Source organism: Rosa rugosa, chromosome 1, assembly GCF_958449725.1.
Source record: "Rosa rugosa chromosome 1, drRosRugo1.1, whole genome shotgun sequence".
In the NCBI taxonomy this organism is placed as follows: domain Eukaryota; kingdom Viridiplantae; phylum Streptophyta; class Magnoliopsida; order Rosales; family Rosaceae; genus Rosa; species Rosa rugosa.
The window spans coordinates 71,163,639-71,183,546 of NC_084820.1; the positions used below are offsets into that span (position 1 = coordinate 71,163,639).

General features: G+C 39.6%; 5 protein-coding genes across 6 annotated transcripts; 4 read left to right on the forward strand and 1 right to left on the reverse strand.

The window, feature by feature from the left end:
- The first annotated feature begins 436 nt into the window (after positions 1 to 436).
- LOC133726638 (uncharacterized) lies at positions 437 to 3,166 on the forward strand. Of its 2 annotated transcripts, XM_062154229.1 has the most exons (6): positions 437 to 743; positions 845 to 885; positions 981 to 1,144; positions 1,261 to 1,360; positions 1,460 to 1,629; positions 2,281 to 3,166. In XM_062154229.1, exons 1-6 carry the CDS (start codon positions 601 to 603, stop codon positions 2,833 to 2,835), a joined length of 1,173 nt encoding a protein of 390 aa, XP_062010213.1. In that variant the 5' UTR covers positions 437 to 600; the 3' UTR covers positions 2,836 to 3,166. The 2 variants fall into 2 exon arrangements, with proteins under 2 accessions (XP_062010213.1, XP_062010214.1); XM_062154230.1 differs by lacking the exon at positions 845 to 885 and having other exon boundaries at positions 439 to 743.
- Positions 3,167 to 3,523: 357 nt separating this feature from the next.
- Positions 3,524 to 5,904, forward strand: LOC133726639 (uncharacterized). The gene is made up of 3 exons (XM_062154231.1): positions 3,524 to 3,681; positions 3,775 to 3,888; positions 5,560 to 5,904. The coding sequence occupies exons 1-3, from the start codon at positions 3,637 to 3,639 to the stop codon at positions 5,737 to 5,739; spliced, it is 339 nt and encodes a 112-aa protein (XP_062010215.1). The 5' UTR covers positions 3,524 to 3,636; the 3' UTR covers positions 5,740 to 5,904.
- Positions 5,905 to 8,439: 2,535 nt separating this feature from the next.
- LOC133726637 (serine/threonine-protein kinase D6PK-like) lies at positions 8,440 to 12,098 on the forward strand. The gene is made up of 3 exons (XM_062154228.1): positions 8,440 to 8,831; positions 9,351 to 10,547; positions 11,061 to 12,098. Exons 2-3 carry the CDS (start codon positions 9,373 to 9,375, stop codon positions 11,941 to 11,943), a joined length of 2,058 nt encoding a protein of 685 aa, XP_062010212.1. The 5' UTR covers positions 8,440 to 8,831; positions 9,351 to 9,372; the 3' UTR covers positions 11,944 to 12,098.
- A 1,131-nt stretch (positions 12,099 to 13,229) lies between these two features.
- Positions 13,230 to 16,229, forward strand: LOC133726640 (uncharacterized). Its single transcript, XM_062154232.1, has 5 exons — positions 13,230 to 13,614; positions 13,723 to 13,808; positions 14,712 to 15,017; positions 15,100 to 15,183; positions 15,457 to 16,229. Exons 1-5 carry the CDS (start codon positions 13,243 to 13,245, stop codon positions 15,884 to 15,886), a joined length of 1,278 nt encoding a protein of 425 aa, XP_062010216.1. The 5' UTR covers positions 13,230 to 13,242; the 3' UTR covers positions 15,887 to 16,229.
- A 1,757-nt stretch (positions 16,230 to 17,986) lies between these two features.
- On the reverse strand, positions 17,987 to 19,367 carry LOC133706902 (U-box domain-containing protein 6). Its single transcript, XM_062132449.1, has 2 exons — positions 19,125 to 19,367; positions 17,987 to 18,967 (listed from the first exon to the last, which is right to left on the reverse strand). Exons 1-2 carry the CDS (start codon positions 19,337 to 19,339, stop codon positions 18,154 to 18,156), a joined length of 1,029 nt encoding a protein of 342 aa, XP_061988433.1. The 5' UTR covers positions 19,340 to 19,367; the 3' UTR covers positions 17,987 to 18,153.
- Positions 19,368 to 19,908: the final 541 nt, after the last annotated feature.

The window sequence follows — 19,908 nt, forward strand, 5'->3', positions numbered from 1 at the left end:
CTTCATTTGTAGTTTTGTACCACAATTGAGTTTTCCTTAGAATGTGAGGCTATAATTATTTGTACTCGGCTTGCATTTATGCGAGCATTCCTGATTTGTAATAAGTTGCAGTGTTTAGATAGACGGTTGGTTGTTTTCCCACCAATTACTCTATTTCAAGTGTTTGTTAGTCTTTGACTTTATTTGGCGGTCGATCTAATGTTATTAACTTCTATTTCAAAAACCAAAAAAAAAAAAAATTGGGTCATTCCATCAATTGAGATCAATCTTGGGTTTGGGGCCAGTTGCCTCCTCCAGCATCTCTAGCTAATAGTTTTGATTTACTTAACTCTAGTTGTCCTCAGGACTACTTTATTTAGTTTTGTGTTGTAAGCTTTTTCATATTAAAAAATAAAAAACAAATTTCAGGGTTTAAGAGCCTCCTCCTCAGCAACGAAAATTATTAGCTTTTGGAAACAGCCCCTTCTTCTATTCTCAGTTGCACTCTCTTCTCTCTCTCTGATATCTCTCTAGGGCTAAACTCTCCATTCCTCTTCTTCTTCTTTAAAGCTCGCTTCGCTTTACTCTCTCTCTCTCTCTCTCTCAAATTCGAAAGCAGCCATGGATTCGCATACTAACGATGCCAACCTTGACGGAGAAGCTCACGACGTTGACCGGCCAGACCACAGAGGCGGAGGTGAGGCGGAGGACGAAGACTACAAGTCGTCGTCTCAGCCTCACACCGGCGACGGAGCCAGCCCCGGGTAATTTTTCTCCTTCTCCTCAAACTAACGACGCCGTTTTGTATTAGCTTTAGGAAAACCTAAGATGAATCTCAGCTAGCTTATTTTTGTAATTTCCGTAGGAAAATCTTTATAGGGGGTTTGGCGAGAGAGACCACTACAGGTAGAATTTGAATTCTGAGTTGATTGCGTTTGTGTTAAGCGTTTCTGATTATTTTAGGGTTTCTGAGTTTGTGGTTTTGTGGTAATGCAATGCAGCTCAATTTGTGAAGCATTTTGGTAAATATGGGGAGATTATAGATTCGGTGATAATGAAGGATCGGAAAACCGGGCAGCCCCGGGGGTTCGGGTTTGTGACCTATGCTAACCCCTCTGTGGTTGATACTGTCATAGAAGAGACTCATGTTATCAATGGCAAGCAAGTAGGGGGCTTTTTCTTTCTTTACGTTTTGATTCATTGTTGATTTTGAGCTGTGTACTACTTTTTATTGTCATTACGAGTTTCAATTGTTGACTTGAGTTAATGGGCCTTGGATAGGTGGAAATCAAGAGGACAATACCGAGGGGAGCAATGGGGTCGAAGGATTTCAAGACGAAGAAGATTTTTGTGGGTGGAATTCCCACAACAGTGAATGAAGGTGATTGTTGTTGTTTCGCTCTTCTCTTTTCAGTTTAATGTTCTTCTTTGAATGTTAGCTGTGGAGGTACTTACATGTGTGTTACTTGTAAATGGGCAGATGAGTTTAGCGACTTCTTTTCACAGTTTGGAGAGGTCAAGGAACATCAGATTATGCGGGACCATTCCACTGGTCGCTCGCGGGGATTTGGTTTTGTTACCTTTGAGACAGAGCAAGCAGTTGATGATCTCTTGGACAAGGGGAACAAACTTGAGTTCGCTGGAGCTCAGGTAAGCTGTCTGCTGAAAGAAAGGCCTTATCACGTTATTATTTTGTCACATTGTGTGGATTCAGAGAAATACTTATATGCATTAGCTATTGTATTGGTTAGCGCATTATCATTAGATGTTTGTCATTGAATTTTGCATGGATTGTCAGTAAAGGTGATATAATGCTGTAGGCTACACTCCATAGTAACTGTTGCCCACCATCTTCATATGAGGGAGGCTCTTGAATGTATGGTCCTTTAAATCTTAAAACCACTGGCAACTTAGTATCTTGTTTGTCAATATGTTTCTTGCATGTTTTGTTCTCACGCTGGCACTCGAGCTTTTTTGCTCCCTATTTATGAGCTACTTGCAAGACTTCATGATGGCATTATTTTTTCAGTTTTCTTTTATTTTCTCTTGAGCTGTCTAGTGTTTTGATTAGTAGATTTACAATGATTTGCACTACTTTGTTGCTTAGATTAGTAGCAGCCTGTAGATTACTGAAAGTTTTTATTGCTTTGTTCACTTTGGAAACCTATTAAAAAAACCAATTACAAGTGTGGAATAATTCTGGAATCATTATATGGTTCCAGTCTTGTTTTTTCACTAGATGCATCCATGATCAATCAAGAAGTTTGATAATTTACATCTTCATCTGTTCTTTCTTTGTAGGTGGAGATAAAAAAGGCAGAGCCAAAGAAACAAACCCTACCCCCACCCCCATCAAAACGTTACAATGATTCTAGGCCTGCATATGGTGGTGGATATGGAGATAGTTATGGTGGATTTGGAGGTGGAGGCTATGGTAGTGCAGGTGCTTATAGGTCAACCGCAGCAGCCTATGCTGGTAGAGGCAGTGCTTATGGAGGATATAGTGGAAGTGAGTTTGGTGGATACGGAGTATACGGCGGCGGCGGCGGTGGTGGCGGTATAGGGGCTTATAGGGGAGAATCCTCAGTAGGAGGCTACGCAGGCCGTTATGCAGGAGCCTATAGCAGAGGTTATGATCTAGGAGGTGGTGGTGGTGGTTATGGTGGAACAGGTGGTGAGAGTTATGGGGGATATGGAAGTGCTGGTGGTGGAGCTGGTGGTGGTTACGGGAGTGGGAGTGGCTATGACGCAGGTTTTGGAGGTGGCTATGGAGGTGGCGGTGGAGCTTCCTTTTATGGTAGTAGAGGGGGATATGGTGGTGCTGGTAGTGGTCGATATCATCCTTATGGGAGGTAGAAAGTTTGTTGTATTTTAGGACCAAAGAATCCTTGCAGCCACGGCCTCTGGTTTCAGTTTCCTTTATTTTGTCTCAGAGATGTTCCATTTTTCTTTTCTTTAATTTCTTAGAGGGATCAATTTCCTTATACTCCCTCAGGAATATAAGATCAAAGAGACCTGGTCTTGTCTTATTTTTTTTCTGCTAATCGACATCAACCAACTGCACATTGTGCAGATGTAACATACATTTTTGATTCTGTACCTTTTTCCGTTTAACCTGCTTTCCCGTCTTCTACCCTGTAATTTGTAAACATTAAAAGAGTCATTTGTTTTGTTGTGTTTTGATCAAGGATACCAGCCAATAAACTCGTGGGTTTATTGTTCAAAACATCTCATAATTTTCACTAGTTGTCACAATTTCACGCGCACTAATTTTTCCAATCCTGCCGATTTTTGTCTAATTGTTTTACCAAATGTTTTATGTGATGAGCGCCCCATTAGTATCCTTTATATTAGTAGTGTTCACACGGTCATCATGTGATCAAAGATTTTATGGTTGTTCATTTTTAGATTTAGCTTCAATAGTTGAGATTAAAATACTTAAAGTCTATTATTTTAATTTCAATTCTTGAAATTATAATAAAGGGGTGCGTCACCACATTTGGACCACTCTGGGCCTTATTTTGGGCCTATTCCTGATTCGTTCTCAAATTTTTTTCTTTCAGGAAAAAAAAAAAAAATTAAACTGTTTCTTTTCCTGGCATTCCATCTCCTTTGTCTGAAGTATCAGCCACAGAGGGAGAACCAGAGCTCGAGACAATGGCAATGGTCTCCTTGAACCTCCGCACTGGCCCAAATCCAAAGGTAGATAAAAAAACATAAATTATTATTTCTTTGTTTATTTTTAACATTTATTTTTGTAATTTAGCTAATAATCTCCATTTCCCATTTCTGTAGGTGCTTCAAGTCTGTTGCAGAAAGAAAGAGAGGAGCAGAGATAACTATGACCTCTACAAAGTCATCGAAATTACGCCTCCGCCCAAGAACCTCGGCGTTCGTTGCTTTCCCTCTGTAAGTTCCTAATGAATTTTTTGCTGTTATTTTGTGATTTGGGGATTTATAGTTGGTCTTAATCCATGTTTATGCCGATTGTAAATTAGCTTTAGGGATTTAATAGTCGGGATGTGATGAGAGGCACAGATTGGGATTGGGATTTAGTGCATATGCCTGTTCCTTGTTTATTGTGTGAGCTGTAATCCACTATGTTTAATCCACCATGATTTGAACTCAAAACAATGTGATGATCAAGCCTGAATGGTGGTGAGTAGTGATTAGGATGCCGCTTCCGTTGCGCTGATTAGAAGGAAGTTTTTTTAAGTGTATGAATCTGGAGATTGTAAGGTTTTGCTAGGAGTTGCTTGATCGATGTATTGAAACTTGAAAGAGTTGTTAATTGGAACCACTTTTGCTTTGGGGTGGCATGATCACATATTCCGATAGATTGGTGTAGGCAAAAGGCCCTTTTGAGTATATAGAGAAGAATAGGAGACTGAACCAAATACATCCCCACTTAGGAACCTTACTGAAGCTTTGGGACCTTTGAGGTTTAAGCTTTTAGAATCTTTAGTTCTTTACTCTGTTTTGGAGCTGCATTTGTATATGTAGAGAGCTTAGAACTTGTGGAAATGCACATTTTCAGTGCAAGTTTTTCGCTCCTGTTTTGGTATTGTCTCTTCCTTAGCGCATGTCACCTTTTACCTTTCAAAATTTATGAGAACCTAAATGATTTGTTGGACAAAATGAGTGTTGAAATGAAGATGAGCAATAGATTTCATTTGAATCATTCATGAGTAACTTTTTATTAAGCATGAAAGAGAGCAATAATTTATAGGTTTAGAGGATGAGAGAGTGCTAATTTCTGTAGAGAGGGAGTCTCAAAATATGATTCTAGATTTACTCGATTAAGGTTGAGATGGTAAGCTCTCTAACAGAGGATAAGAGTACTCAAAAATAGTCATTGAAACATCTAATTGATGCCTCGACACTTTAAATGAGAAGATCTCGCCATGCTGGGTTCTCTCCATCTCATTCCTTTTGACTTGCCATCAAACAAATGGCTGTGAGGCGCAGAAAAGGAAACAGAAGTGTGTTACCGTTTAGGCAGTTTAGCTATTTGTAGAATGACTTGGGTCAAAATAAGTAAGCACCGTCTGACATGTCAGCTTAGGTTGAAGAGATTTAGAGGAATGTTTGTTTGCAAGTTATGCTAATAGTTTGAAGCACATGGATGATATGAGTTCTTGGTATCGTATTATGTTCTTATAATTGAAAAATAGATCTATAGTTCTGTAGTGATCGATCTCAGACTCTTCCAGTCTCCATCCCTTACTCTTTGTGGAGAAAATAGATGCCATTTAACTCAAAAACCAACAACAGCACTATGCATGAGTCCAGAAAACCATGAAATAGCAATAGAAGCTTCCTCAAACTTTATGTACACTCAACAGTCAACACTAATTGTTTATGTCTGTCATGCTGCTTCATTGATGGGGATTAGTAGGTAGGCCCAATATGGTTAGTGGAATCGTGTCTGTCATATTGTCAATATTACTCTGTTGGTTCTTTCATGGGAATCAATAGGCCCTATATGATTAGTGGGATTAGAGACATGATCTATATTCCGAGTATCCCATGTTTTTGTTTTCCCTTGTGTATATTCTTATTGCAACTTCTGTGCTGCAGAACATGCAATGCGGGGAGATTGTGACAATAGAAAGCCAAACTTACACAATCTCGGCTGTAACTCATAGGTACCAGCTTCGGAAGGGGAAGTATGAACCGAGCGAGAAGAGGCTCGATGTCTTGTCCACAGCGAGATACGTCTTGAATATATACTTGGATAATTTACTAGAACAATCTTAAGACTTCTTCTTTAAGTTAGTTCCACTTCCACACACTGTTGAAATATTATGAATTGATTGTGCAGTTCTTGGATTCCCTTATCATATCCCTTGCCAACTTGCTGGTTTTCCATGATGTATATAGAAGAAAAAGAAAATAAAAATAGAGGGTTATGTTTTTTAGCAAGGCATATGGTTCAAGAGAAAGGCTCTGGTGAGAACTTTAAAATTAAGACTTTCAAATTAACGGTTGGATGAGTAGTATCAATTTTAGTTGAATTGTACAACATATATGTCATCCAACCGTTGATTTAAAAATCTTTACGAAATTCTCATTAGTGCCTCACCCTATAGTTCAATAGATTTTTCTTCACGGTTACATTTAGGCTACGACAACTTGGTCTAGTAACATAAGTTTTCTTGGTGTTAAAAAAATAAGGGTAAATTTTTTTCATTATTCAATCCTGGTTAATTGGAGAATATGATTGTTAGAAGTAAAAACATGTTTACCTGATTGGTGACAGAAGTCCCACCAGTTGGGATATTGTCTGAGCTCCACCTAAATGATTACACGTGTCAAAGACCCAGTGATTAACCTACCCTGCAAAAATCCACAGCAACCTGTCATGTTCCAAAGCCCCCTTTACAACCGTCCGATTGGCCCGAACCGAATCCACGACTCCAGGTCAAAGGGAAGTGGGTTAAGTGGGTCCCACCAGGGCATGTTACATGTTACACGTAAGTGGTCACCCTCACAAGGACTACCCAACCACCGTGTGTTCCCTCACACCAGACCCTTAGCCCAAATCCGGGCCCCACCAAAAGTCCTCCATGTGCGGGGGTGGTGGGTCCCAATGGCGTGGCATTTTGGGCCCGCATGTCCGAGGTTCGTGACCCGATAGACAATCGGAGCGCCCCGTTGCTAAAAGACGAAACTGCCCCCCTCGAGATTAGGCCGGTAAAAATTAAAAACAGAAAACAGAATAACCAAACGACCCGTGACTTTTTCTGTATTGCTGCTTTACCTCCTACTGTTAGTTTATCATTAATTTCTCTGTAATTTCATTCAAATTTATAATAAAATTCAATGCTTACTACTGTACGTGAAAGTATTTTCATAATTTACACCAAAACACGAAATTTTTTTGTAGTTTATATCATCGATAAAATATTTAGAAACATGTCCAAATAACTTATTAATAGTGAAAAATATTAAAACGTATTGAAATGTAGCATGTGAGTTGAGCTGGACAATAAAGTTTGACGAAAATATAGAAAACTTGACCTCAAATTAACGATAGAGAGGAATTGAAAAGGTGATCGGATTGAAAAAATTCGGGGAAATTTTAACTGTTTTGCCTTAAAAAAATTGGCTCACCGCAAGTGTATAGTTTCATGCGCCGGGCATGACAGCCGTCCACGTGCTCCTGGCGTCATTCACGTGCCTGCATGTGGCTCCCGAGGAAGAAGTTAATGAAAAAATTTGAGGTTGCGCGGTTACTTAAGCTTCCCATGTGATTACTATTAATATAGATTAGATTAGATATGCTTTGTAATTATGGTCGTAAATTAAGACGTAACTTATTGGTGGAAAATGGTAATTAAGTCCCACATGTGCTCCCTGAATCTTAGTGTTCTGACCAATGAGATGTGTAAGAAAACATAGGGAGGAGGGTTGACGGCATTGTCCAATCACATGTCGCCATGTCAGCTGGCTTGGATCGGGACAGGTCATTTTAGAACGGATAGAGGATATTCTTTTCAATGTTTGTGTTTCTTGGGAGACTTGTATTATTGGAAAAGTAATATACTAGAATATTTTCAAGGTGACTTAATTGATTTGTGAAGAGAGAATAATAGATAAGCATCCTATATCTAAAAGATATCATAAAACATTGGTTTAGACTAGAGGATGGAGTTTGGTTTAAGTAGAGAATATACATTTTGGGATAGCTCAAAACAGTTAAAGAATATCCAATTGCTATTTAGAGGTAAGAAGATTAATTAAAATTAGGTCATTTATATCAAGTTGATGCCCTTACTCAACAAATTGTTGATAACTAATAGTGAACTTAATATAAAGTGTCTAGTCATTTTTGGAAAACCCAACGTTATCCAATAATGTGATATAGAGAGTGAAAAGTATCACTATGCCTAAGCATCTTATTGACATCAAGGCAAGAATCTAGCTCCACCCCAATATACTAGTAACCAGTTTTTCATATCATTTATGACCATTTCAAAAGATACACAACTCTGTTTTTAGACATACACAACTTATTATTACGTATTAAGGCAAAAATCTAGCTTCGTCTCAAGATCCTATTAACTATATAAAATAATTAACTACCAAATTTCAATGTCACTTGCAAACGTGTCGAAAAACCCCTAATTCAGCCGTCCAATACTTACCCACCAATGTAACTCAAGACATTTATACCCACGTCTCCTAAAACCTCAACATAATTTCATTAATTCACATATTCCAGTTTAATAATCTTCTAATTTGGTTGCTTTCACACACTCTCACTCTTGTGTGGTCCTCCTCAAGTCCTCATCCTCTTGCAGAAGGAAAATGATTAGCACCGAAAAAAGAAACCGTAAAATGACACTGAATTATTAAATTTTCACAAAAAAGGAAAAAAAATTAATTAAAGGCGGGAGCGCCCAAAGCAAAAAGGGTAGGTGCCCCCATAACCCACCCCTAAGGTCCTCTCTCTCACTAAAAACCATTTTACAAAAACAAGAAGAAGAAGAAGAAAAGCAGAGAGAGAGAGAGAGAGAGAAAGAGCTAGAGCTTTATCGCAGAGAGGAAACCACTCAAAAACAAAGCTTAATTGCTTTGCTTCTGAAGCTTCTGAAGCTTGCCTTCTTCGTCTTCTTCTTCTCTCTAATTTCCACCACGCGACGAAAATTCACAGAGAAAAAACCCACAGCTTTTTTTTTTTTTTCCCCCTAAATTTTATTACGACTTCATCATCATCTTCTTGTGGTTTTCGTCCTCTTGCTTTCTTGTTCCGATCGGATCTGAAGCTCTCTTCAGACTCAAAAGTCATTTCACTTTCTCTCTCTCTAACCCACCAGCCATGCAGGACTGCTCTGCTCTCTGATCAGGTACCACTCTCTCAGCTTCTTTGGTTATTCGTCTGCTTTTTGTGTTAATTCGAGCTGGGTTTTCGTAAAGAATCGAAATTGGAAACTGGGTTTTGGGCTGTGATAAGTGAGGGTTTTGGGTTTTCTTGGGTCCCAAACGAAAGTTGAAAATGGCGTTTGTTTTGGGGGAAATTGTTGCGTCTGGCCTTGGATTGTGAAAGATATGTTCTTTGAGTAATTGAATTCGATTCAGAAATTGGGTTTGATTTTGATTGTGAATTAAGGGTGTAGATATATTGGATTTCGTTTCTTGAATCAAGGCTGTGAATTTTTTTCTTTTTTCTTTTCGGTATGTGATTATCTTTGATTGTATAGCTGTGCAGATATTTTGTTTGGATTCGTGGTCTATATTTCAAATTGAAAGAGGGTTTTTTTTTTCTGTAATTAATTATGTGATTATGTTGCGTATTCTGTAATTAATGGCCTTTGTAGAGATACTGTCATCTGTTATAATCTCTGTGGTCAATTTGGAATTTGCAGTGGGAGTTCCTGTGTGAGAGCAATGGATTCACTGTCTGACGGGGTCATTTCTGTTCCAAAGGCTCGCTATTCGGCACCTGAGGGAGGCAACAACCCTAGTTCGACACCTGGGACTTCTCGTCCCTCTCAGCCTCCATCTCCGAAACAATTGAGAAGTGAAGTGGCTTCATCCACATCTAGTGTGGCTGCTCATGCTTATGAAGTGAAGACAGTAGGCTATTCAAACGGTTCTGTAATTAATCCCAACAAGGTACCTAACCATGGCGCGCTGCAGGAAGATTTGCTCAGTATGGGGAAACGGTATCAGAGTTCAAATAAAGGCAAAGTTGAACATGGAGGCCCGAATGATGTTCTTGATAAACCAGCCGAAACCTCATATCAGAACAAGGTTTCTATGGTGGAAGTAAAATCTTCCATCCAGCATCCTGTTGATGATTCTGAGGAATTTGATTCAAGCAGCTTACCAGAATCTAGGAATTATGTTTTAGGTCCAGGTAAAGGAGTTGCTGGACGGAAAAATGGCCACTTAGTTTCTCATTCCGGAGTAGGGACTGCCTTTTGTCCAAGCCCTCAGAACAGTTTATATTCTGCTGCCCCCACTCTCTATTGTGAAGCCAAACAGAGTTTTACCAATACAGAAGTCAGTGAATGTACAAGCAGCATTGAGAAGTCTGCTGAAACTGAAAGTGAGGTCACTAATTCCTGTGAGCTGATTGAGAGCAGAAAGACCAGTATGTATAGAGGTAGCACTGGAAGTGATGTTAGTGATGAGAGCAGCTCCAGTAGTTTGAGCAATAACATGTACAAGCCCCACAAGGCGAATGATGTGAGATGGGAAGCAATTCAAGCTGTCCGAGATCATGATGGGATGCTGGGTTTGAATCATTTCAAGTTGTTGAAGAGACTGGGATGTGGAGATATAGGCAGTGTTTATCTGTCTGAACTGTCGGGCACTAGAACTTGTTTTGCCATGAAGGTTATGGATAAAGCAGCACTGGCCAGTCGCAAAAAGCTTTTGAGGGCTCAGACAGAAAGAGAGATACTACAGTCTCTGGATCACCCTTTCCTGCCCACATTGTATTCGCACTTTGAGACAGAGAAGTTCACATGCTTGTTGATGGAGTATTGCCCTGGAGGTGATCTGCATGCACTCAGGCAAAAACAACCTGGAAAGTATTTTCCAGAGCATGCTGCCAGGTTAGATATTCCTTTCCACTTCTTTCAGTTTATTATAATGACTACATGTATTGCACCAAATTACCTTATTTCGTCAATCACATGGATATTTACAAATGACTAGTGTTAGATAAGGGAACACAATTTGTAGTTAACTTGATAATCTTGGACCAGAATAACCCTTACTCAGAAAATCGTACAAATTGTCAACTTATATGCATTTTAGCATTTCTAAACATACAGCTCCTGTCTATAACTTGTAAGAGCATATTGTGTGATTTGGGGATTTCAGTGAAATGTATGGTTTCTAGTGTAAATATGTGGTGTCTGTGATTGTTAAGATTATTTTTGTGGACTTGATTGTTTGGATGTAGAAATCTCTCTTTCCTCTCCTCTTCTGTCTTGTTACACACATGCAGAGAGAGAGAGAGAGAGAGAGAGAGAGAGTAAAAAGCAGAAAGACAACAAGTATCAGCACATGTTTATTGACTGAGGTGATAACATGCTAATAAGAATAATTTATTCATCGCACAGGTTTTATGTGGCTGAAGTTCTGCTTGCTTTGGAGTATTTGCATATGCTTGGGATCATTTACAGAGACCTCAAACCAGAGAATGTTTTAGTGAGGGAAGATGGGCATATAATGCTTTCAGATTTTGACCTTTCATTAAGATGTGCTGTTTCCCCCACCCTGGTTAGATCTTCAAACTCAGGCATGGAGACAAAGAAATCAGCATATTGTGTTCAGCCCGCGTGCATCGAGCCAACTTGTGTAATGCAGCCAGATTGCATTACACCAGCGTGCTTTGCTCCACGCTTTTTCTCAAGCAAGCCCAAGAAGGACAAGAAAAAGACCAAACCCAAGAATGATATATATAATCAAGTGAGCCCTCTCCCTGAGCTTATTGCAGAACCCACTAGTGCTAGATCAATGTCCTTTGTGGGAACACACGAGTATCTGGCGCCTGAAATAATCAAAGGTGAAGGCCATGGCAGTGCTGTGGATTGGTGGACGTTTGGGATCTTTCTCTATGAACTTTTATTTGGCAAAACTCCATTCAAGGGAGCAGGGAACCGAGCTACTTTGTTTAACGTTGTCGGGCAGCCTTTGAGATTTCCAGAGTCGCCCAGTGTCAGCTTTGCAGCAAGGGACTTGATCAGAGGTCTACTTGTGAAAGAGCCACAGCATCGTCTTGCTTATCGGCGTGGGGCTACAGAAGTCAAACAGCATCCGTTTTTCCAGAGTGTGAATTGGGCGCTAATCCGGTGTACAAATCCGCCTTCGGTGCCAGCAAAACAGAACCTGTTGGACACTTCTCCAAGACCTGATACTCCGAAAGCAGCCAGCACGGACGGGAAGGTACCGGGTGTTGATTTGAAGCCTTCTGGTAATTATATAGAGATTGATTTCTTTTGATTCTTCTTATATCCTTGTTTTTTTCTTTGGATGAACAAAGTCTCCAACCGATTCATATGGGGTGCTACAATCAATGATTTCTTTCCATTGCAAGGAATATACAATTTTTGTAGTTCCTTTGATTTGCAAATGTAAAAACCGCACCATTATCATCATTGGTAAGCTCTCGATTTTACAGCATTGAGGAAAAGCATTGATTGAAAATGAAGAATGAAATTTCTTGCATCTTTAATTATTAGTCTAATTTTGACGTGATCGCTAATTTTATTAAATATTAATATTAAAAAGGTTGTCCAAATTGGGGTTTGGCTTGACTTTGATCAATAATTATACTAAAGTGTAGATCTCTTTCAAAATTAAATTCTAGAACCATTTCTGTAATTTAGCAATTTCCATGCCACCTAAAGTTCTTTAGATCCACGCGCTTGCACCCAACTTTCCCGGCACGGCCGGCTGACTGGTGAGCAGTCATCTTTTTTTTTTTTTTTTTTTTTTTGAGAAAAGCAGTCATCTTCTATGGACCCTCCATTTTTGCGTGCACGGAAGAGCTTTTTGATCCCTCCAAATCTCCAATTATGTTGGAGTCGTAACGCAATTGATACCCGTCGATCTGCAATGAATTAAGATCAAGCGTTTCCGGTTAAAACGAGAGATTGACCAAATTATCCAACCTAACACTATTTTGATGTAATTCATGTACCCTGGCAAATTAATTTTTCAACAAACGATATGAGTTTTACGATAACAATCCGTTTCTGCAACAAGGATGAAAGTTGATGTTTCTGCAATGAAATAGTCGATCATTTTCCATTTAAGTTAAACTGTTATAAAGATAATAAATATCTTATATTAAAGATATACATTTATGCTTTAATTTAGTCAATTACACAGTAAAAATATGAAATTTGATTCGAATTCAAATCTATTGTTCGCCTAATCATATTAAATTACTTGATTCAAATAAAACGTTTCAAATTAAATACCTGACAATCAAAGTTTAATAAATCATACCCGAAAAATGAATCTTCTGCATCTAGTTTGCAAATTCATACAAGAATCACCTAACCAAATTAAATTACTTAATTTGGAACAAAATGTTTTAGATTAAATAACTAACAATTAAAGTTCGATAAATCACACCCAAATATCTTCCCTCGTCGTGCACCCGCAAGCACCCGAACACTCCCCGTCTTTCCTAATTTACTACCGCCGCGCGTGTTCCCCACGCTCTGGCCGCGCTGTTATCTTTGTTCCGTAGCACAGTGTATCACGGTCCACAGAATACAGGTCCATATACCCATGCGCGTTGCGAATCCACACTCATTTCGTTTCCTCACAGCCGTAAAGAACCGCTACCTCTTTCTCTCCTGCTCCTCCGTTTCTCTCTCTAAACCTCGCTCACCGACTCTGCTACCCCAAACCCTAGCAATGGCCTCCGACGACCTCTCCACCCTGTCCGCCGCCGCCGATGACGAGAAGTACGGGTTCAAGAGGCCGGAGATGTTCCAGAGCAAGCTCGCCGGCACCGTCGACGCCTACGACCGCCACGTGTTCCTCTGCTACAAGAGCCCCGAGGCCTGGCCCGCTCGCGTTGAAGGCTCCGAGTCCGATCCGCTCCCCAAGCTCCTCTCCTCGGCTTTCAAGGCCCGCAAGAACGATATCTCGATCAAGGTCGGTGCCTCGTGCTTTGATTTTTCTGGCGCTTTGATTTTAGGTTTCTTGAAGATTACTAGTGAGCTTTGAGTTGACTCTGTTAGTTTGCTTTTTTTGGTTTGGTAGACTAAGCTGACGGTGTGTGAAGGGCGCGACGGAACTGAATTCGCTGACGGCGATGTGTTGATTTTCCCGGATATGATCAAATACCGGTGAGTTCCCTTGAGGTTTTTGATTTGTTTGCGTTGTTTTGATCGGAATTGTAGTGTTTGGATCACAAGCTAGGGTTCTTTGTTTTGGATTTTCCAGATTTAGTTTGGTTGAATTGAAGAGTGTGCTGATTGCTAGCTGCGGTTGGAGTTCATAATTTTGAGATTTTATTTTGTGAGATCTTTTGAGCTACTTTTAGTATGTTAACGAGTAGTTGAAGTGTTGTTCGGACTTGTTCCCTCTGAGATTATGGTGGTGCCAGGTTTGACTACATGTAGGGCTTTATATCTGTTCTGAATCTTCCTTGCTGATTAAGATTAATGTGGTGAATTCACTAAAGTGATTAAAATGTACTGGCCAGAGAAAATGAAACGATTAGATGTTTCTTTTTTTTTTCTGCATACTCATGTTCTTCATGTGTATAAGTATATTTTCTGCTACTAAATTTCTGTTAACACTTGCGGTTTGTTAATTGTATATCATAAGTATCAGCTAATGAAGTTTACCCTAGTCATGACTTTGTCCTCTTAATCAGTTACTAGATATGAATTTTACCTGCTTCTTCAAGCAAAAGCTTGAAGTAATTAAGAAAGAATCTTTACAGTAAAGTATAGTTTAGATGTTAAATGTCACACCTGCAAACTAAGGTCTCTTAAAATATGGTGACATGGCCTATTTACTGATTCAGACGTCAACAAATGTTCTTGTCATGTTAGATATGTTATTCGCTCCACATGAGGTTTTATATTGTGATAATTGACTGAACTCATTAGATTTGTAAGCTCCAGAAGTTTAGTTCTACATATTTCTCTTCTCTGTGACGAGTCTGTGACCGTTTCATGTTTGGGATTGTGTCCTATAACTTTCTCCTCTGACTTCAATGGTGCTTTGCTTTTGGATGATAGGGGCTTGAAAGAGTCAGATGTTGATAGCTTTGTGGATGATGTTATCGTGAATGATAAAGCATGGGCATCTGGAGCACAGGAGGTCTTGACTGGTTCTCACGTTTTTGTGTGTGCCCATGGTAGTCGAGATCGTAGATGTGGTGTTTGTGGACCTGTTCTCATTGATAAATTCATAGAGGAGGCTGAATTGCGAGGACTGAAGGATCAGGTGTTTGTTAGTCCCTGTTCTCACATTGGGGGCCACAAGTATGCTGGGAACTTGATTATCTACAGCCCTGGTGCAGATGGAAAGATCACTGGTCACTGGTAAGATCTCTATTAACAATTGTAAACTGATAATATTGGATTTGTATGACAGAATTTGAGCATTATCTGTTTTTAATTGCAGGTATGGCTATGTTGCTCCTGATGATGTACCGGAATTGCTTGATGAGCATATTGGGAAAGGGAAGATTATAGAACGATTATGGAGGTTTGTGCTTCTTTCTTTGGTTTTTGCCTATTGTCCTGTGATGCAAAGTTCACTATAATGTAACTTGTCTTTTTAACATACTACTCATCAGTTCTTCTGTTATACAATTAAATGTGGAGGAATGTAGGAGCATCACATTCTGCAGTGTTAGAGTGCTAGGCAATCTAGATTTTATTATAACATGTAACTGACTCTCAGTCTTGTTTACCTTCTATATATGAAGCCTTTTAGTTTAATTATCACTGACATGAAATTGAATTTCGTTCCCAACAGAGGCGAAATGGGAGTATCTGCTGAGGAAGCTGAAAAAGCTAATGAACACAAGCTTCCAAATGGAGAAAGTGAAAAATTTAAGGACAAGAAGCTTCCAATTGGAGAAGGTTCTAAGAAAAGCAAGGAAAATCCCCAAGAAAACGGCACTCAGATTCAGAACAGCAATGAGAACTTTGCAGGTTGTTGCCAGGGTGCTAATGGAGTCTCATGCTGCAGAGATGGAAATTTTGAGCAGAACAGTGGAATTGAGGAAAAGAAGCAGAAAGAAACTACAGAAGCTAGCAGTGGCAAGAAGGATGCATTGGGATGCAAACTGACAAGCTACATGGGAAAGTGGGAGCAAAGTGATATCCTTGCAGCTGTCGCTGTGGTGGGAGCAGTGGCAACCGTGGGTGTGGCGGTCTATAGCTTTTACAGAAGGTCAGGGTAAACATTCCATGCCCGTACTGTTTGATCGTGGATTTGTATCTCATGTTCCTCATCTTTTGGTAGAAAACATATTATAACATCAATCAAATAATTCTCTAAACCTCCACATACTATGAAAGGAGAATATTAATGTTCTTTTCTGGTGGGTGGGATGAATATTCCCAAGGTTAAGCCATAGTTTAAAAAAATATTCACTGTCCCCTTCCCTAGATGTATGTTTTGTGCACACGATTGAATATTTGTTGTTTCTGTAGACTGGTGAATGATTTACTTTTATATGTAGTGGATTTGTTACGGGGATCTTGATTCTTAATGAGGATCTGGTATTGGTAATGTTTTTGTTACCCTCTGGTTGTCCCAGGCTATTCATTTGTTAATGAGCAGCAAGCTTTTAAAGAGTTGTTTTTTTCAAAATGAAAATACTCTCATTATGGAACTTCAAGAAGAGCTGAATACAGTACATGAGCAAAAAATAATACGGACCTCATCCAAAAATAAGAATGCTAATGCTGCCTCATAAAAAATTAGAAAAACCCGGACAAATCTGCTTGTCGTGATCGTTGACCACCAGCTAGACATCAAGATGAAACCCAATCTAAAATGGGACTGGCTAGCTCCTTGAAAGAACTCAAAACCTTTTCAACCATCATCAGGAGCAAATGTAACAAAGGACTTCTCTTCTAAAATGAGATTAGCCCTCTTTAGAATCTGATTGCTCTGCAATAATATGGCCATATTGATTCCACAAAATCAAGGTACTTCTCTTTTAATCTAAATTCTTAATATCAACTACAGGTTGCCAGAAACGAGCATATACATCCTCTTTAAGCTTCCCATGAAAAATGTATCTCTACGCCACCAGGTAATAAGTGGGCAAGTTTTTGATTACTTTAACAGTCTGCTTGAAGCTGAAAACATAGAGTGCACACAACCACTGAAGCATCTTGATGTAGAGAGCTGCAATGAAGGGTCCGAGAACCCACAAAGGAGTAAACTCTTTTGAAACTTCGGCGCCATTGTACCAGGTACGAGGGGATGAAGATAAGCAAGGGTATCTTTATTGAAGCATTTAGACAGAGAAAACTGCACCAAACCATCCTTAGAAAGTTAGAATACCATCTCTCTCCTCGTTTTGAGTCTCGTGCTCAGTTTCTGATATCACCTTTTGAGGAGGTTCTTCTCCCAAAATCCCGTCTACTACTTCACCTGATGATTGCGTTTGGAGCATTCCCAACCATTTCTTAAACAGATTATGTATGGCAGGGGAAGATGCAATATTAATCTCATTTGCTTCAGAGGCATAGGAAATAGGGATATCATTTTGCCTGGGGAGAACCCGCTTTGGTATCCTCATTCTCTTTTAGTTTGACCGAATTCTTAGGAAGCTTTGATCCACCTTTTCTACCTCCAGATTTATCATTCTGGGCATTACCCTTGAAGGCTGAAACTCTCAATGGTTTAAGTTTTGGTCCACGCATGGGAGAAGCCCCTACACGCAAACAAATATTGTGCTTTATAATAGAGTAACTCTCTGTTCTCCCAACCATGTGAAGTGTGTTGTTACGTACCACTTCAACTTCATCCCATTGCTCCATGACAAAGGCCTGGACGGATATGTCACAAACGAACCCTGCATTTGATGGGTAACCAATGCCATTGTCTCCAACTTAACGACCAAATCATTTACTCAGCAGGGCCTAGTTTGATAAACAACCGCAAATAAGCACTCACTTCTGTCATGAGCTTCAATTATCAAAACATTAGGATTGTGAATTGGGGCAAAATTGAATGAGCCTTCAGGCTTTTGAAGACTTGGTTATTTCAAGTTTTGTGCTAATTTTCTTAGTATACTATCTTTGATATGTATGATTGTGCACACATTTGGTCTGTTCTGTGTGCTCTTATCAGAAGACATTCTTGAGTGATTTTTGGGTTCTCGCAAGCTGGCTACTTACTTGAGTCTTGAAAAAGATAGACTGGTTATTTTATGGTTGTTCTCTATTACTGAGATGGTTGTAGTGTACTGACCTAGAAAGAGAACTGATAATGTTCTTATGACTTATGGTATGAATTACTGTTTTAGCATCACTGTAGTTCGAAGTATACTTTGATTGCAAATACGTGATAAAAGGGATTAGCATCTCCGTTCTGAACATCCTAATAATTTCAATTGGTTATAAATTGTCAAAAGTAGCCAAAGTTCTATCTACAGTTTGACAGTTATGCATCTACCAAATGGACCAAAACTTTATCCAAGTTCCATAGATCTCATTGCATCATGCTGAGCTTCGCAAGCAGCCTCAGTGCTGTACTCCCAGCAACTTCCTCTCCTTCTGCATCAATTTCTTGCATAATCTGCTCTATAACCTCATTCCTGGACTGTTGATTACTCGGACCACAACTCGAGCAGTCCCTCAAAAGCAACAGCAATTCCTCTGCCATAGTTTTTGCCCTCCATGTTCCATCTACTTTCAACTGCAGCAACCCGGGCATTACTCCTTCCCTCAAAATCAATCCTCTATAGTTTTCTCTGCAGCTCTGGCATATGAACAGCAGGATTCTCACCGCGTGCTCTTTGCTTTCCATTGATCCCTCTTCAAGGGTCTCAACTAATGCCCCAATTGCGCCACAAGTTCCGGCTGTTTCCTTGAGCGGAATCTTGGATGAAGAAACAATGTCATCAAGTAATGCAATAGCCTTCTCAACCAGTTGGGATGGTTTTTCGCAGCTGCGGATTATTTGCAGCAAGGAGAAAACTACACCAGAAGAGACCAAAGATGGCATAATATGATGGCAAGTTGAGAGGTTGTGGAGTGTAGCCACGGCATCAAGTCTGGCTTGCATGCTGATAGTGATCGTCTCATTGTTTGTGTTCATGCCATTAGCATTAGCATAGTCTCGATTGAGAATTTCAATGATTTGCTCAATGGCGCCAGACGAGGCAATTGATAACTTGTTTGCCTTGCAAGATGAGAGAATCATCAAAGCTGTTATTGTGAGCTCCATCAACCCTTTGCTTCCACATTGAAGGAGGCTTAGCACCGCCGGTAAAGCCCCGGATTTCAAAATCCATCTCTTGTTCCTGTCAAACAGAAGAAGACATAGGTCATTCTCTACTATTGCAAAAAGTCAATACTTTTTAACCACAGTGAAATTCTAACAGTGTGTTATAGAACATGAGATGATATGGAACAATTATATGAACAGAATATGAAGTACAGGATGAAGAATGGACTAACCTTTCACTACCAAAGGCAAGACTAAGTAGAGCTAAGAGAGCAGCTTCAATGGCTTCAAAGTCTTGGGAATGAAGCATTGATATCAATGGAAGCATAACACCTCTCTCAGCCAAACTGTGCCTTTGCTTGCTGCTTAGGTTACCGAGTTGAGTAGCAGCCCGAACCTGTGCTTCAGCGTCTCCGGTGACTAGATTTTGGAGCAGAAGTTCCTCCATGGAAGGAAGCTCTCTAAGCTCTCCAAGTTCTTTTTCTTTGACATGTAAAGGGTTTTTTGTGTGGGATTGGTTGCTTGAAGAGGTCTTGTACTGATCCATTGTTTGAGAGAGAAGCAACTTACCTTCTTTAGGTCAGCCTTTTTCCGAGTGTCTGATTTGGAAATACAAAAACGATTCCTGATGATGAATCTTTAATATCCTTTTGGGGAAGGCAAACGCCGTCAGCTTTTTGGGCTTTTCTTCTTTCCTTTTGCCAATAGGAATTTCATTATTCAATATTTTATGGTAAGTTTTAATCTCATTATTCTTTTTAGGGTGAGTATTTTTTTTTTTCTTTCTTTTTCTTTCTTTGGATAAGAAAAAGACTACAACACCTTACAAAGAAAAGTCCGTAAGGCAACCAACATTAATTGAGGTGATCATACACTGAAGCAGCAACCACATTATTAGGGGGAAGATTGTGACTCCATAAAGTACTTACAGTGAGCGAATGACCCATCTTCACTAATCTATCATGATGAGTTTATATAAAAATCAATTTTTTTTTTTTGGTTCAAAATAGATAAACT

What these genes read in the sequence shown, in the direction of transcription:
- LOC133726637 (XM_062154228.1), top strand. Translation starts at nt 9,373, where the DNA reads ATGGATTCACTGTCTGACGGGGTCATTTCTGTTCCAAAGGCTCGCTAT. An exon ending in TTTCCAGAGCATGCTGCCAG is followed by an intron (nt 10,548 to 11,060) that starts GTTAGATATTCC and finishes TTCATCGCACAG; the next exon opens with GTTTTATGTGGCTGAAGTTC.
- LOC133706902 (XM_062132449.1), bottom strand. Translation starts at nt 19,339, where the DNA reads ATGGAGGAACTTCTGCTCCAAAATCTAGTCACCGGAGACGCTGAAGCA. An exon ending in CTTGCCTTTGGTAGTGAAAG is followed by an intron (nt 18,968 to 19,124) that starts GTTAGTCCATTC and finishes TCTGTTTGACAG; the next exon opens with GAACAAGAGATGGATTTTGA.
- LOC133726638 (XM_062154229.1), top strand. Translation starts at nt 601, where the DNA reads ATGGATTCGCATACTAACGATGCCAACCTTGACGGAGAAGCTCACGAC. An exon ending in ATGTTATCAATGGCAAGCAA is followed by an intron (nt 1,145 to 1,260) that starts GTAGGGGGCTTT and finishes GGCCTTGGATAG; the next exon opens with GTGGAAATCAAGAGGACAAT. An exon ending in TCCCACAACAGTGAATGAAG is followed by an intron (nt 1,361 to 1,459) that starts GTGATTGTTGTT and finishes GTAAATGGGCAG; the next exon opens with ATGAGTTTAGCGACTTCTTT.
- LOC133726639 (XM_062154231.1), top strand. Translation starts at nt 3,637, where the DNA reads ATGGCAATGGTCTCCTTGAACCTCCGCACTGGCCCAAATCCAAAG. An exon ending in GCACTGGCCCAAATCCAAAG is followed by an intron (nt 3,682 to 3,774) that starts GTAGATAAAAAA and finishes CCATTTCTGTAG; the next exon opens with GTGCTTCAAGTCTGTTGCAG. An exon ending in GCGTTCGTTGCTTTCCCTCT is followed by an intron (nt 3,889 to 5,559) that starts GTAAGTTCCTAA and finishes TCTGTGCTGCAG; the next exon opens with AACATGCAATGCGGGGAGAT.
- LOC133726640 (XM_062154232.1), top strand. Translation starts at nt 13,243, where the DNA reads ATGCGCGTTGCGAATCCACACTCATTTCGTTTCCTCACAGCCGTAAAG. An exon ending in AGAACGATATCTCGATCAAG is followed by an intron (nt 13,615 to 13,722) that starts GTCGGTGCCTCG and finishes TTGGTTTGGTAG; the next exon opens with ACTAAGCTGACGGTGTGTGA. An exon ending in GGAAAGATCACTGGTCACTG is followed by an intron (nt 15,018 to 15,099) that starts GTAAGATCTCTA and finishes TTTTAATTGCAG; the next exon opens with GTATGGCTATGTTGCTCCTG.